A 16505-nucleotide genomic window follows, 5' to 3' on the forward strand; every position below is an offset into this window, starting at 1 on the left:
CCCACGACCCTTGTGAGGATAAGTGGATCAGAAAATGGATGGATGGATGGATTTTATTTCAACTTGATTGGCTAAAGGTGATTCCCAACCAGCGTGCCATGAGTGTGCCACGTGAAGGTTATGTCCGTTTTTATTTTTCTTCTTAAAAAATGATTTTGTTCATTTATCTATGACGTAGCCACAATCAAATGTTCTTCCATTGTATGCCAGGAGGTAAATAATTATTAGGTGTAATCACTTTTTGTTAATTGTTTTGCTAAGTAGTATGCTCTGAGCCCCCCCACCCCCACCCCCCATGTCAAATATGTGCCTTGGTTCAATGAAGGTTATGAAACACGGTCATGACAGCACATTAGTCTCCATTTAAAAAAGGGGGTTGCTTTGCCATTATATTGCTCTTTTTCTTTGATAGTTGTAAATTCATAATACAGCCTACTTTTTTTTTCATAATTGTAAAGACTTCAATTTTCAATCCCTTAGCCCACTCACGTTCATTTCAAACCAGCCGTAAATTGCCATTTCACGCTCATAACACGACTGCGGGGATATGTCACATAACATGGAAATATTTGTCATACTTTACCGCGGCTGAGCAAGTCAACATTGCATAAAATGGGATTGCGGCGTTTCAGATGCCTGCAGAGGTTCAGGAAATGACTTGGAAGTTCAAAGTGAATCTTTTTTTCATGGTTCCGCAGGCGGAAAGCAGCCAGACTCATTTTCGAGCGCCAGAGGAATGAAATGTAAGACAAAGGACTGCGTTACGTTTGGAGACTGGAAAATGCACATTTAAACCGAAAGAAATTGCTGCCATTTTGTTCGAGTGAGCACTTACTGAGACGTCATTTTAAGGACGATCATAATTTGAATTTGCAAACGTGACAAATGATAGAAATACTTTTTTTTTCTTTGCCAGTCATGCTGTGTCATGCTACCATAGAACAATTGCACTGAGGAAAAATATGATGAGAATGGAATTTCACTCAACTCCATCGTGGCTGCAGTGTACAGTGTGGCTCGGCCAACAATCTGTCAATGCCATTCAAGTCAAGTTCAAACCACAGATTTCTTTGAAGGTAACAGCTGAAAACGTGCAAAGACTGAAAACAGTGCCATTCAGAAATGAGCGTTTAAGTTACTGTATTTTTCACCAGTTTTTTTTTCGGGTCCTATGTGTTTTCCGTAGCTAAAAGGATGAATTAAATTCAGACTGAGATTGAACAATTCGATATTAAGTTGGTTTACTTTTTTTCTTTTTTTTTTTTTTTTTTTAATGCTTCTCTTACCTGCCCTTATTTTTTCCAATTTCCTCTTCCTCTCCCTTTCTCGCTTATCCACTCCGGCCAGCCAAGCTCTGAAGCTTATTGTGATGCAGCCTGCAGCAGCACTTTAACACAACAGAATTCCTCCTGGCTGCTTGACTGACCTCGACGTACCAAATGTCCTTTGCTGGGTGCCCGTTCCTACATTTTCGTTACCTGCTATGCGTGTTGATTCCAATTAAATCGGCACCTAAAACAACGACGCGGAATCCCAATGCGAGACGCGGCAGTTTTTCCATCACTTCTGTAACCGTAGAATGGGTCTTCCTGGTATTGTTTAAAGGACACACCGAAATGTCATCAACGAAATGTCACTTTGAGCGCTGGCCAACAGCTGATAAGCTAAGTGCATTTTTGACATTAACCGTGCTGCTGTCACACAACCCCTTAAGCTTCACTGTAATGTGCCTTATTAGGTTATTTCGCATTAGACTAGAGAGAGAGAGACAGAGACAGAGAGAGAGAGTTCTTAAAAGATCCCAAAAAGAGAGAAAGAATTATGTCACGTGATGCCTTCCAGCAGTTATACATTTTACGGCCACGAGAGATAATGTCTTTATAAAGGCAAAACGGCAGTAGGGAGCTTCACAGCAACAAAAGAGGTTTGGCCATACAAAAGATCTAACCCTGACATATCAAAACCAGGTTTCATGCAACCTTTTCAAAGATTCCGGTATTTTTTCATGTATGCTCTACATAGCGATGAAGAACTCAAAAGACATGTGACAATCAATTTTGTGTATGTCAGCTTGACTGTTTCGTCAAATAACAGCAGATCTACAATCAAATTCACACACAGATGCATGATAGTTGGTGCAAGGCCTTCTCCAAGTGACCACTTTAATGCGGCCAACTTTACATCATCCGCAAGTTCTGATCTTGCAGTTCCTTATAAACGTACATAGCGTGCGCCCATCTCCTACAAGGAGTCCACCTATTCCAAGGCCGTGTCTACTTTCAGTTACGTTCGCCGAAGGTGCGTTATAGAAAACGCCCTCGGGTGGCCGGATCACCTAGCAAGGCCCAGCGCGTTGTGTCAAAATCCCAAACATGATAAACTAGGACTTGCATGAAAGTGAAGACGTGCCTGAGCGGATATGCACCTGTCTAAAAAAAAAAATAGGGCAAAGAGCGTAAGGTAAATGTTCTTGTATGCTTTGTTTTATTCATGATAATCCCCGATGATTTCTAGGAAGGAAACAAGAGAGGAGGCCCCGTAGAGAACAAAATCCAAACCGTTGGAAATTCATCCAAGCCCTCGCGCTGCAGTGAACCTTGTCGCCTCGCTTGGGTCAAAGCTGCAAGCTTGTTAGTGAGCATGCTCTTTTATGAAGCTTCTGTCCTAATGAGGGCCACTAAACTCTGTGCCCACTGAACCAAGACTCCAACCGAGACTTCCCATTTGCCTTCCCTCTCTTTCACTCTCATTCTCCTCCCCGTTTTTTTTTTTGTTTTTTTTTTAATCATGTTACATCAAAGTATCGGCCAGAGTACACATTGGGGTTCGTAAAGTTTGTGTAAAGACCAAAGGACATAGTTTTTCATTTCTTACAACAGTGAGAAAATACAAGCAGCCAATCTGTGTTCTGTAGCTAGCATTAGCTTACCCATGGAGTGAATTTGAGCAATAAAATTGGGGCAAGTTGGGACACAATTTATTAGTGTATTTTGGCTGTACAGCAACGTAATAAATGTAAGCGCCGACTGTTTGGAGCTGCACATGAAGAGTCTCAGACGACATTTACTTTCCCCCCCTTTTCTTTCTTTCTTTTTCATGAGAATTTTTCAAAGGCAAATAGTGCACACCGCTGTTTCAAACAGCAAGTAGGTGCAAAACATTTTTTTAAAACGTTTCCTTGTAGAAGATCAATCATATGACATGACATGGTAAGGAGCTACATAAGCTGATGTCATTGTCATTAAAAAAATATGAAGGCAGGAGGTGCCGGTTAGTTAGAGGTTAGTTCGTGAGTGCATGGTGCAGAGCAGGGATGTGACAGATGAGGAGAGATACAGGAAAGCGAGTGGGAGTAAGATGTTTTTATTACTTCAGAGCAGTGGATAAGGTTCCTTGGAATTAACACACACACACACACACACACACACACACACACACACACACACACGCATAACCCAAGAATTTCCTCTTTTCTGTAGCCAAAGGGGAAGCCAAAACGAGGGGTGTTTTGATGCTACTTGTTCTGAGTTGTGTCATCCCATTAAACACTTAATTATTTTATGTCACACTCACAATACTTTACTGGAGATTAATGTTGCAATTAGTCGACATGACAAGTTTAATTAGTGCAAACTAGCATCTCTTTCCAACAACACAGGCTTTGACCTTTTCTGAATGATAAGGCTAAAATAAAATATGGAAGATGCAGCAGCCACGTGCAGACCTTTGGAGGGCAAGCAGCCATATTTGATAACTTGAGTGGGTGTTCAAAATAAATTCAAAATGATGCGTCTCCCAAACAACCCGTTAAAAACAATACATTTATTTTTAAATTATCATTTTGAAGCAGCCCAGTTTGGCGCGTCGACCTCACAGTGCAGAGGTACCAGGTTCAATCCCAGCTCTGGCCTCCCTGTGTGGAGTTTGCATGTTCTGCGTGGGTTTTCTCCGGGTACTCTGGTTTCTTTTTGCGTCTCTGTGCACGCCCCCCTTGTGAGGTTAAGCGGATCGGAAACTGGATGGATGGATAATTTTGAAATTCAAGCCCCCCAAAAAAGTGAACATTTTTACTTTATTGTCAATTATTCAATTTAGAGCTCCACCTAAGGTAGTTTATTCTTGGGTCCTGTCAAATTTGAGATTTACAGATTAAGAAATCATGTTTTACCAAAGTCACAAACAGATAAATGCAGATCATCTGTGGTAAATAGACTCAGAGATTGAAAAAGATGACATTTCTCTTTATTGGCAGCAAATAAATACTGGAATTCAAATCACCCACAAAACTGAGAGTCTAGGGGCCTCTTGTCACTGAAATTCCTGGATTCGTTTCCTGCCTTGGCTTTGACAAGTGACCGGATGAGGCATCTCACTGCAGGCTAAAAACGATTCGACGTGTTGAAAGTGCAGCAGCACAAGCAACACGCTAACCCTCCACTTCTTGTCAAATGGAATGAACTGGAGCTCATTCGGGCTTTTACATTTGTAACTGTCACTGTAGAAAAGGTACAAACTAATTTGGTTAGCCAGGGAGCAGATGTCACAACTTGGATATTGTTCTAATTCAACTGTCAAACAAGAACAAAAGATGACCGTTGATGAAGTTGATCTGATCCTTCATTGAAATAAGAGCGCCCCCAAGTGGCGAATATGTTTTACTACAGAGAAGTGGATCGCGACCCACAATTTACACAGTGATCGGACGTGAGTATTTAAAGGTTGAGGCATTAAATCAAAGTCTGGTACTATTAATATGACATAATGTAACGTAAATGTCAAATGTAGGAACCTGATTTTTTTTTAAAAGGGAACATGGAATGAAGAAGTTTTTTTTTTTTTTAAAAGACATTTACATATTTCCAAGTTTTAAATCAGTACAAAGGTCTTACTAACAGGCAGCAATCATTTTCGTAAAAAAATAACAAGAAAAAAAATCACATGAATCTGATTCAAAAATTCAGCAGCACCATTACATCATTGTCCTGAAAAATAGGTCCCCTCTCGGGTGTGTGTCTGGAGATGCCTTTTGATTTTGTCAGAGCGGCTGAAGCACTTGCCGCACACGGGGCAGCTGTACGGCTTCTCCCCCGTGTGGATCCTCATGTGCACTTTGAGGTGAGCCATTTGGGTAAAGCCCTTGCCACAGATCTGGCAGCGGAAGGGTTTTTCCCCAGTGTGGCTGCGCTGGTGCTCCTGTAGTCGGCCTGCGGAGCTGCAGCACTTCCCGCAAACGCCGCAGCGGTAAGGTTTCTCCCGTGTGTGCACCTGCACGTGCACGTGCAAGTGGCCGACGTGACTGAACGCCTCACCGCAAACCTTGCAGGAGAAGGATGACATGTGGCCTTGTAGGGGGGATTTCTGATGTGGGCACTCCACTGCGTTGGCTCCTTGGTTGCGCATGTGAGAGGCTGGTCCCCTGTTTGCCACAGGTCCGTTTCCTTTGGCGCCAACCATCTGCCCTCCATTTTCCACCCCTATGATATCAATGTTGTTCTCATTGGTGCAGTTTGGGTTGACCGGCGCAAGGGGCTGTCCGCTGTTATTGGAGGAAACGGAGCCCCGGTGGCAGCCTCCACTCTCCGCCTTCACGTGCCTCATGGAGCCCCGAGAGTCAGGATCCCGCTCTCTGTTCTCCATACCTTGACTCTGGGGCAAGGCAGATGTGTGAGGGCCATCCTGCACATACTCATTTGCGACATGCGCGGGTGAGAACATGTTTTCTGAAGCGTTGCAAGAGCCATGGCCACGGAGCTCTCCTTGGTTGGCCGGGAGATCTCGTTTATCCTTGACTTGGATTGGAATACGCTCTTCATGCCCCATGCTAGGACTCCACTCGCGTCGCGGATGCTCAGCATCCTCCTCTTCGAGCAACGCCATTGATGGACGGTCTGAGAACACAATCAGCAGAGCCCCGAGCTAATCAAATTATACTAAAGCAAACTCAATGAATCGATAAAATTGATTATTAAGTGTCGGAACTGATTGCAGTGGTCAACAGCCAATTTTAATCTTTATATGTCCCTAACATATTTTTCATGCTGATTTAAAAAAAAAAAATGCATTTCCTTTTTTTCTGGCACATCAGGTTATTGAGATATTGTATTTTCATTTTTTTGTTTTTAGGCTTGACCACACACATGGATTTTACCATGTGTTGTAATTCACAGCTATGACATTTCAGAAAAATGTTCCACCTGTTGCTGAACCTAACCTTCGATTCATAAGAAATATTACTAAATACATTACTTTATTACATATTTGATTATTACTATTACTGTTATTATTGTTATGAAAACCTGATGTGCTACAGAAAAAAATTAGAGACTGCATAAACAAAAAAAATGATTACCAACATATTGTGCATTGATTTAAGAACATGTTACACTCATTGCTTTACAATGGTCCAGACATTAGACATTTCGAGGTTATGAATAGCACGCTTAGTAATATGCAGCACAAGAAGACAAATGCCCTTTAACCACTGTACCTATCTGTTTTTCATTTGATTGCTTTATACTTACTGCCAAGAAATTCAGGAGTGTTTTTCAAACAATTATTTAATGTACTTGTAATTCTGACTCCATCATAACCCAAGGACCTCATGTATGGAAATTTGGAAGCTTTAGGGTGACCCCCCACAACAATTTATGGTTAGGGATCTCTTTTAATTTCATGCCTCAGAATATTCTCATTCATCCAGGTCCTTGTATTCTCGAGGCATTGAATCGATCACAACTGGTCTGTTGCAGTTGTCTTTCGATTACCTGCACAACAAACACAAAACTCGGTCCACCTTCTGAAAAAACAGGGGTTCCACCTCCTCATGATTACAGTTATATAAACATCCCATCACACAGTTTTGTTCTTGTCACTATAACACTCTTATTAGTGTGCTGAAAATGGAGACTCGAAGTTATACTGGTACTTGCCGTACACAGTATGGGAAATGTGTTGGGTCTACCTAGAGTTAAGTAGCTCTTCCACGCAAAAAAAAAAAAAAAAGCATTAGTGAAATGACAAATGCAACAGAAAAGTGTTAAAATGTAAATAGGTTTGGACTGGCTAGCAAGTTCACTCAAGAACAAATGTTGCTAAAGCGCTAGCCGCTCTCCTACAACAACAACAGCAGCAGCTGCTGCTGCTGCTGCTAACATCAACTATCTCCTGTTGACTCAGTGCTTGTGTTTATTTTGTGGGTGCTATTATTTTTTTCTGCTACACCTAGCGCCCAACGTTAAACCCCTCAAGTACTTGGATTAAGAAAGGAACCGTGCAAATGTTAGCGTTTAGTGGCGCTAACCTGGCCATATTTCAATCCCAGCATCTCGCAGCCTGCGTCTCAGATGGTCGTTCTCCCGCTCTCTGATGGCTATTTCCTCCTGGTACTCCAAAATTGTGTCCTCCACAGACTTGTAGATCTCTTGCGCAGCAAGCATGAGCCGCTCGGTCAAGAAGACGTTCAAAAACTGCAGTTTGGTCATCGTCCTGTGCTTCGCGGAGAATGGCTCGCTCTCCACCATCCAAAAAGAACCCAAAAAGATGAGACGCTCGGTCACGTGACAATCGCCAATTGTTTCTTCCTTCTGCTCCAGTCTAGTTTACTTTTGGCCACAGTAACGTTGGAATACTTCGTGTATTGTGTGACAATTAAAAAAACGTGTCTATGTGTGTTTTCCGTTTCGTTTTTATGAAAATAAAGCTGAAGGTGAAATTATTTGGGGGGAGGGGGGTTGTCAATGTTGAAAAGATATGCAACTGTTTGATTAGAATTTACTTATTTACTAAATTAAGCCTCACAGGTCTGACTTGAGATGGGTCAAAAAATATGTTTTGAAAAGTATTGGAATTTAGAACAGACAATTATATTTCACTCCTCGATTTTTAGTCACTTCATTTCTTTTAAGTGTCTGCTCGGCTTCCTCCCCTACTCTAAAACTTCCATGTATAGGTTAGTTGAAGACTAATTGTGCATAAGAGTGGAAGTGAGTGTGTGAATAGGGTAATTCATTTTTGTTTTATCAATGCACGCACGTGTCACCAGAACAGTGTGTTTATTAATCGTGAACCTCCTGATCGATAGATGGCGGTAAAAGAAATTGTGCAGTGATTAAGGCGGAAGTGACGTATGTGACTAGGCCTACACGTGCGAGTGCATATGGTGTCTGGCGCTTCACGTTGGAACGGTCGACTTTAGTCCAAGATGAAACGACCAAGTAAGTTGAGATTTTTAGTCATGTTCAATGTACAAGTAAATAAATATATACCGCACGCTTGCTGGCTGCTTAAAGTCTTTTTCTTGTTTTCCCAGAGCTAAAGAAAGCGAGTAAGCGATTGTCATGTGCTAAACGGTATAAAATACAAAAGAAGGTAAGGTGATGATTTTTTTTTTTCCAGTTCGGGTGTCCGCGCAGTTTGCTAGGTTTTATGCAGGTGGTGTTGTTTTTTTTTTTTAGGTCCGAGAGCACAACAGAAAGTTAAAAAAAGAGGCCAAGAAGAAAGGAGTGGGCAAACGACCCAAGAAAGATCCAGGAGTGCCAAGTAGTGCTCCGTTTAAGGAGGAAGTCTTGCGAGAGGCTGAGCAGAGGAGACTCCAGGTTCGTATAGGAAGGCGTTTGGTCACTCATTCAATAGTGCGCTCTTTTTTTCCTCACTATTCAAACATTTACCACATTGTCATTAGTATTATTTGTAGCATGCAAATGTCAATCAGTGCAGTTCTGCCTCAATAGATCTACTGGTGTGATGAATTGTCTAAGTACAAGGGACAAAGTGGGACGTCAAATGCTGAAAGGGCTTGCCTGCGGCTAGCTTTCCTCCACAGCTCTACTCTGGCTTGACAATGATGATGATGATGATCGAAGACGTGGGAGAGCCTTCAAAGATTTCCCTAATTTTATTGCACACTGTGATCTCAGATTGAAGAGGAAAAAGAGAGACAAAAACAAGCAGCGAAAGCAGAGCGCACTAAGAAGAGGAAAAAGGAAAAGGAGTCTGAAAGCAAAGAAAAAGAACCCAAAGCCAAAAAAGCACGCCAGGTAACGAAAGAGAGCAATGAAATTTGGATTCAGATATATACGGTATATATTTTTTAAGTTAATTCACGGGTGTTTGTCACTTTATTGAAGGATAAGAAATATCCAGAAAGAAAGAATGCAGAATTAAGGAAATCTAAAAAGTTTCAGTGTGCTGAATTAAACAAGGTAACAACACAGTCCTGATTAGTGTTTTTCCAGTGGTTTTCATTGAACTCATCGGATCATTTCCCACTCTTCAGGTCATCGATGCATCTGATGTTATAATAGAAGTGCTGGATGCGCGCGATCCACTGGGCTGCAGGTGTCCACAGCTGGAGGAGCTGGTGCTCCAGAAGGAAGGCAACAAGAAACTGCTTTTTGTTTTAAACAAAATAGGTACATGGGCAAGACGCTTCACGGTGTTGCTTTGTGTGTGCGCGCGCTCACATTCTCGGCACTGAAATTGAGTGGTCTGTTTGTATTCTGCCCTAGACTTGGTGCCAAGAGCAAATGTGGAGGAGTGGATTCAGAGGTTAGAGCAGGAGTTTCCGGTTGTGGCCTTCAAAGCGTCAACGCAAGTTCAACGTGAAAAAGCGGTAGGGGGCATAAGACGTTCAAACATGGAGTCCCCTCAAGAAATGGAACATGCCTAGTAGGGTTCGACGCGATTTTGGTGATATGGCATCACGCGCTGATTAGAAATAGCAACAATGTCACTTTTAGCACTGTCAAATAAAAGCAGTGAATGGGAACCTAATAATATAATATGAAATATTAATTTTAAAAAATATATAATTTATTATTTAGAGTGCGGCAGAATCATTTGCATTGAAGTTCCATGGAGGTTTGAGAAGGTTGAACAGCTCGTGTGGTGTTGTTCCAAACTGGTTACAACCTCCGACATTAACGATCAAACCACTCAATGACGTAGCTCGGCTCTGCGCTGAGCTTCATTGGTGTGTTTGTGAACAAATGTTTGAAATGAGATCGTTCGCTTTTTTTTTTTTTTTTTTTTTTTACGCTTTTTTCTTTATGTGATCCACCCTCTCGTGTGTGATTGCCTCTTAATCAGCAAGGGAAGAAGAGGAAAGGCAGGATCAAGGCCTCCAATCAAGTCTTTGGCAAATCCAAAGGAGCCGCCTGCTTTGGAAGCACTCTTCTGACTGAGCTGCTCACACATTACGCCGCCGACAGGGACGGCCACACTCGTCTCAGAGTAGGCGTAGTTGGTAAGACGCTCGTGTCTGCGGGTATCCACGTCTCATTTTTTTTGTGACACACGGGGAATTTTAATCACCTGACAAGGATTTCAAGTTTCACAATACAGTGGACACCTGCTATTTAGGACCGGGTGAACTGGTGAAAACCTGTGTATAATTGGCGGCCATCGAAATGGGTTAACACGCAAATGACAAACCTTCAATTTGCATTTCGCAGTAAAATTGGGGACAGCGGTGTCGGGTATAAATCAGGAAATGCGAAAAGTGATCTCACACATCGATTGCACTTTTACCTGTTATTTCCATCCAGGCTTTCCTAATGTGGGGAAGAGCAGCCTAATCAATAATCTGAAGGGAAGTCCTGCATGCATCGTTGGTACGAAGAGAGGCATCACAAAGTGAGTTATTGAGCAGTGGCGACAAACGTTGCTAGTTACGTGATTTCCGAAACAGATTGGGAACCTTCATCCCGAGCCTTGTTGTTTTTCTTTCCGTCAGATCCATGCAGGAGGTGCAAATCTCACAGTATGTGAATCTGGTAGATAGTCCGGGAATTTTGGCCTGTCCATCTAACCCGGCAGCCACCATGGCTTTGAGGAGCCTGCAAGTGGAAGACGGCCAGGAGAGCGTGCAGGAGGCTGTCAGCACTCTGCTCAAACAGTGCAACAAGACTCAGGTACTTCTATTCCAGTGCACGAATATAGATGCAATCCTGCCGTTGTAAAGTCATCTCAGACCTTTTGTTCTTGTTTCAGATCATACTTCAGTACAATATCGCCAACTACAGAAACGCCGCGGAGTTTCTAAACCTGTTGGCCAAAAAGCGTAGCTTCTTGCAAAAGGGTGGAACCCCGAATACAGCGCAGGCCGCTTCAGTGTTTCTGGATGATTGGACTGGGTGAGCTTTTGAACCCGTTTTTTGATCATAATGATGAGCCACAGACCAGTAGTGCGGAAATGAGGACAAAAATATACGGCACAGATTTCACAATGAAGACCGTTAATCCAACTCTGATCCAAACACTGCGCCAGGCTGACAAAATGTCGTGTGAGCATGGTAGCGCAATTCTCAGGTGTGTCCGTGTTTTGATTTCTCTCAGAGCCAAGCTTAGCTACTACTGCAAGCCCACAGACAAACACGGCCTCCCTGCCTACGTGACAGATAGCGTCATCGCAGAGATGTGGAGCACCCTGGATTACAAGCAACTGCAAATCGGCAACGAGAGCACTCTGAGCAGTACGTGGATTGGCTAACGTACAAAGTGCACGTTTCGAGCGACAGTTCTGTGTCATGTCATCGTTGACGAAGTGGTTGTTGTAATTTTTCCTCTCTGAAGGTGTCAAATTCCCAACCCCGGCCAGCAGCATTAACTTTACGTCCAGTGGTCCCACTAAAGGTCAGCTGGTGGTCAGCGACCTCGCTGAAGAAAGAAATGGTGGTGGATCCGTAAAGGATGAGGTCGTGGTGGAGGAGGAAGCGGAGGAGGAGAACAAAGAAGAGGTACTCCACATTGTTGACGGTGCCACTTTGTTTTAGAAGTCTGGGGTCTCACCTTAGCATGGAAATGAGGACAGAAACGCAAGTCTGGATTCATTCATGAAGACTTCTAATCCAACTCTGATCCTGCTTTGTGAACCAACTTCTAATGAGAGTATTGCGCTCATCCTTCCATCTTTTACGGGTTTTTTTTTTTGTTTTTCCTCACAGCCTGAACAGACGGCAACAAATGCAGAAGAACCAGAGAACGGGTTACCTGAAGGTACGTTTGTTTCCATTTCCTGAGATTTCATTCACCATCATGTGACCAAACGCCCACCTAAGACCTGGATGGCATTGTCTTTCCAGAAAAAACAACCCATATCCAGTTCAAGTCGGTGCCCATCGAAATCGGCTCCTCCACAGTGGAAACAGACGATGCCTACGACTTCAACACTTATTTTATATGAACTTTTGCCCGAGTCCATAAAGTCGGGTGGAGGTGCTGACCTCCATTTACAAACATGCATAACATCCACTCGCTGCAAATCTGAAAGCTTTTTATGATTGATACAACTCAGTCCGAAAAATTGTATATATGTCAACCTATCAGATTTGGATACTCATTGTCCTGTATGATGCAATCCATTTTGGTCGTATCTATGAACATTTTGTATATAGATGCCACTGATCGAATAAACCAGTTCCTTCCAATCTGCTGCCCAATAAATGTAATGAGGCTATTCGGTTGTTTCGCCTTGTGGAGCCCTTTCACACTACAAAACGAAGGTGGGTTTTGGTCACCAAAAACTCTCAAAATAGATGCAGTACTTTTACAAAATGCGTTTAATGGACGAAATAAAATATATTTGTATCAGCCTGGAACGGAATATTAAAAGCAATGTCTGCAAGGGGTTATTTAGTGGTTTGCATATTGCACCCTTGGAAAACAACCACATTGTAACATCTCGCCGTGAGAACTCACTATTTCCATACAATAGGTGTTGGGAGTCATTATGTAGCACGAGGAATATGTACAACTTGTGAAAATGAACTGGCAAAGATCGCTCATGTTAATTGACAACGAACATGGAGCACTGTGTCCTGTAACTGATACACTACTTCTACACGGCAAGTTTTGAGGTAACTCAGCATTTTAGCTTACTATAGAAGTGATACCTATGAAATGTGGCAAACTGCATTATAACAATGAAACAAAAAAACGTTCAAATGGGATGGTTGTGATTTCAAAGGGATTCGCAATAGTCTAGAATGGAATCATTCTCAATGTTACTGAAACTATTGAGAATTACTGAAGGGAAAGTTTTCCGTCTGGTATATTTAGAGTCCTGAGAGGTGTTGTTGTTCCTGCCGGTTGGGTTGACTTGACCTGCTCAAATTGCCACATTTCACATGTTTTCAATTTCATTTGTCCACCGCGTGTCTCCGCACAGGATGAAACTTTTCTACCGGGTCCGGAATAAACCACCTGTCCCACACTTGGGTGAAGGCGGACGTCCTCCCCCAAGGCTTATAGTGTCCATTCCAGTGAAGGAGTTTAGCTGCTTTGATAAATTGTGGCGAGTAGCGGTTTCCAGCGCCCGTAGTGCCTTAAAAAAAAAAAAAAGACGAGAGTTATTATACATTCACAGTAGGGCCTGACCAAAATTGATTTGTTTTTCTAGGCCAATGCTGACACCAGTATTTGGCAGAATAATAATAATAATGCATTTCATTTATAAGCAATAAACTACGAATAACAGATTCATTGGTCGATAAATTTAAAGAATGTGTAATGAATCAATATTTTTTTGGGCCCCTAATACTTGCAACAATAAAGATAAGCATTACAAGCATTTGACTGTTTTTCAATATTAGGACCATTTCACTTTACAACCGATGAAAAAAACTTGACAAATGGGTGACCCGACGTCACACTGATTCGTATGTGGTCACTTTCAACCATGTCACAGACTCAGTGGCTTCATTGTACTTACCAAGGTGCCTCACGTGCCACATGGGGTCAAGCGTAGAGTGACGCTTGTAAAATACGATGAGAAGTGGCGGGGTGGTGATACTCTCGGCCAGTGTCTTGCTGTACAGGTCGTCCCTGGGGGAAAGAAAAGCAATGCAGACGAATTCAAGCAACATGAAAGAGAGCCACATTTGTGCAGCGTGAATGACTGACTGTGTGTTGAGCTCCATCCAGTGCTCCAGTTGATGAGTGATGTTCATGTTCTTCCACTCTGTCAGGTTGGCAACGATGACACCCGGGTTGAATGAGCACGTGTTGGCTCTCATGCCCAGTTGTTTAATAGCCTCTTTTTTAAAGTCCAGGAAACCTATATAGTTATTCTTGTGAACAAAAAAACAAAACAAAACTATGAGTCATGTTTTTTTTAAGCATTCTTAATGAACATTTAAAGAGTTGGGGTCAAGGCTGAGCCCATTATTTTTGTCGAAAAAAAAACCTCACTTCAGCATAGTTCCTTGTTGGGGATTTAAGATTCTGAATTAAGAAAAGATTCCGCAAGATGTCACCAAACATTTTCTTTTTTTGGATTGATGGCACTTGAGCTCTAGTAAGCAACCATGACACATGTCCCATTTTTCATCAGCACACAATGGCCTCATTCCCACTGAGTACCACTTCCTGTTCGATGGTCATCACCATGTGTGGTGGCATTTTTTTCCCCCCTCAACTTCAAGGATGGTTTTCAAATGATGTAACCTTTCCACATGCTTGTATTTTGCGATTCGACTTGAGTTTACCTCACAGCAGTGCAACCCACCATTCCAGTTGTTGCACAAATATTTGTAGGTCAATGCTCTGTCAACTCATCAAGAGCCTGACGTGTATCTAATTCCACACCTAACTGTCCAAATTGGTATAGTATCTGTTGTTCTGGACCTTCTACCAACATAAAAGCTAAAAAACACACATACGCACACACACACACGCACACACACACGCACACACACACGCACACACACACACACACACACACACACACAAGAGTGAACCAAACTGGTGGAAAAGAGTAAAAACTGCATTTAAAAAAGAATTGCCTGCCTGCACATCCTAATGTTGGCTTGCAGTAAAAACGGAAGAGATTCTCACCTGAGCTCCGGCCCCTCGAACAATGCCCTTAGCAGATGCAGAATCACAGTCATCAGAGAATGCAGCTGCATGTCCGGGTTTTAAACTTGATTCATAAAGCTCTTTAATATCCCCTGAGACCAAAAGAGAAATGTTTTTTTTTTCTGGTAAAAATCAGCCCATGATTTGGATTATGTTGACACGGTCACAATGGAGTGTTTTACCTTGCACAATAATATCATCATCCAAATAGATGGCTTTCTCCACATCGGGTAGGTATAACGGCAGATAATATCTGGCAAAAGTTAGCTGAAAAATAGACCAGATGAACAAAGTTTGCATGCAGTGACCTTAAGGGCAATTATACTCAGTACTGTAAATGTCACAAAATGTCACCTAACCGGTTTTGCAGCGTCGATCGTCTGAGGATTTTTTGATATCTTGCCAACCAGCAGCTCGGGCTTGAAAAGAACCATCTTATATTTGATGCTTTTTAGCCTTGGCACACTCAACCAAGTCCTGTAGGTCAACACAGTTTGATGATAATTCAAACCCAAGTGCGTTTTTTTCTTTCTGCTTTGGTTATAATACCTTAAGATAAAATATGCGCGACAATATCGGACATTTCCTAGCCACCGTATTTTAGTCAGCAAGTTATTTAAACTAACAGAGTGCTTCACGGTCTTACTTGAGGTGATCGGCTGTGTCATTCATGGTGACAATTGTGAAGACAACATTGGCTTTAGTGTTTTTGTAGATGCTGTGCATGGCGGCCACGGCAGCACCGAGCCTCTCCTCAGCAGCTGTCAAGACCACAGGGATCTCATCCCCTTGTCTCTCCAAATCCACCCCAAGAACTCGAGACAATTCCGCCTCAAAGGGAAGAATGGCCCCAGTATCTGTAGGAGAGCATATCAGGGATTTTTACTTCATCTTGTGCTAGTGTATCGAAAAGCATCGAAAATTTATTTAATATTTATTTCCTTGATATGCACTTTAAGGTCCATCAACTAGTATGATCTTTGTTCTCACCAATTAGGCAATTCAGTATAACGAACGACAGTTTTTTTCCACTGCTGTATGATATTTCTGCACAGTAGTAGGACATTAAGAAGAAACTGTGGAATAAATGCAATTGGCTGAAAAACACTTACGTGGTATTTCTTTGTGTAAAAAGTCACTGAGGCTCAGGAGATTCCGTTGAATTATGATCAGGAAAGCCACAGCAAGTAGCACAAGGATCACCACGTTAACTGGAAGATAAAATCAAGAGCACACATTTTGGATAAAGCGATTACTTTCAAGTTAGGATAAAATACTCGATTGCCAGAAAAAAACGATTTTACATGACTGCACGAACCTTTCCTCATCGCCTTTTCCGTTACTCCGTCGAATTACGATCAATGTTGTTACGCACACAAAGACGCCCTTGTTGAATTAGTGGTAGGCTAATGCACTTCTACGACGCGGCAAAATAAAACCATTTTCAAATTTGACCACATTCATCCGCCCGAGTCTAGCCTGAAACATTCATTATAAAGTTAAAACAGTCTCACGAGGACCAATATGCCAACGCAACACTTAACGTCTGCAATCGCACGACAAATAGTTGTCCACAGCGTGCCTGTTTATAAATGAAAACTGGCTAGATTGTTACACAATGCCACAAAAACAAAATTTAAGTAAAATATCCG

General features: G+C 42.2%; 3 protein-coding genes and 1 long non-coding RNA gene across 4 annotated transcripts; 1 reads left to right on the forward strand and 3 right to left on the reverse strand.

Annotated features, from left to right (window-relative positions):
- Nucleotides 1–4220: 4220 nt before the first annotated feature.
- Nucleotides 4221–7650, reverse strand: LOC109522519 (zinc finger protein with KRAB and SCAN domains 8-like). Its single transcript, XM_019881166.1, has 2 exons — nt 7301–7650; nt 4221–5888 (listed from the first exon to the last, which is right to left on the reverse strand). Exons 1-2 carry the CDS (start codon nt 7518–7520, stop codon nt 4975–4977), a joined length of 1134 nt encoding a protein of 377 aa, XP_019736725.1. The 5' UTR covers nt 7521–7650; the 3' UTR covers nt 4221–4974.
- A 442-nt stretch (nt 7651–8092) lies between these two features.
- gnl3 (G protein nucleolar 3) lies at nt 8093–12438 on the forward strand. The gene is made up of 15 exons (XM_019881165.1): nt 8093–8213; nt 8309–8367; nt 8454–8594; nt 8916–9035; nt 9126–9200; nt 9275–9410; nt 9507–9610; nt 10087–10243; nt 10545–10632; nt 10733–10910; nt 10990–11132; nt 11335–11471; nt 11572–11735; nt 11943–11994; nt 12081–12438. Exons 1-15 carry the CDS (start codon nt 8201–8203, stop codon nt 12179–12181), a joined length of 1668 nt encoding a protein of 555 aa, XP_019736724.1. The 5' UTR covers nt 8093–8200; the 3' UTR covers nt 12182–12438.
- A 101-nt stretch (nt 12439–12539) lies between these two features.
- Nucleotides 12540–16425, reverse strand: glt8d1 (glycosyltransferase 8 domain containing 1). Its single transcript, XM_019881167.1, has 9 exons — nt 16172–16425; nt 15966–16064; nt 15500–15710; nt 15213–15330; nt 15036–15120; nt 14833–14945; nt 13900–14066; nt 13709–13821; nt 12540–13321 (listed from the first exon to the last, which is right to left on the reverse strand). The coding sequence occupies exons 1-9, from the start codon at nt 16179–16181 to the stop codon at nt 13137–13139; spliced, it is 1101 nt and encodes a 366-aa protein (XP_019736726.1). The 5' UTR covers nt 16182–16425; the 3' UTR covers nt 12540–13136.
- LOC109522521 (uncharacterized) lies at nt 14174–14825 on the reverse strand. Its single transcript, XR_002169577.1, has 2 exons — nt 14716–14825; nt 14174–14640 (listed from the first exon to the last, which is right to left on the reverse strand). It is a non-coding gene; the product is annotated as an uncharacterized LOC109522521 (long non-coding RNA).
- Nucleotides 16426–16505: the final 80 nt, after the last annotated feature.

The sequence above is a fragment of the Hippocampus comes genome, unplaced genomic scaffold (genome assembly GCF_001891065.2).
Source record: "Hippocampus comes isolate QL1 unplaced genomic scaffold, H_comes_QL1_v1.1 scaffold68, whole genome shotgun sequence".
NCBI lineage: Eukaryota > Metazoa > Chordata > Actinopteri > Syngnathiformes > Syngnathidae > Hippocampus > Hippocampus comes.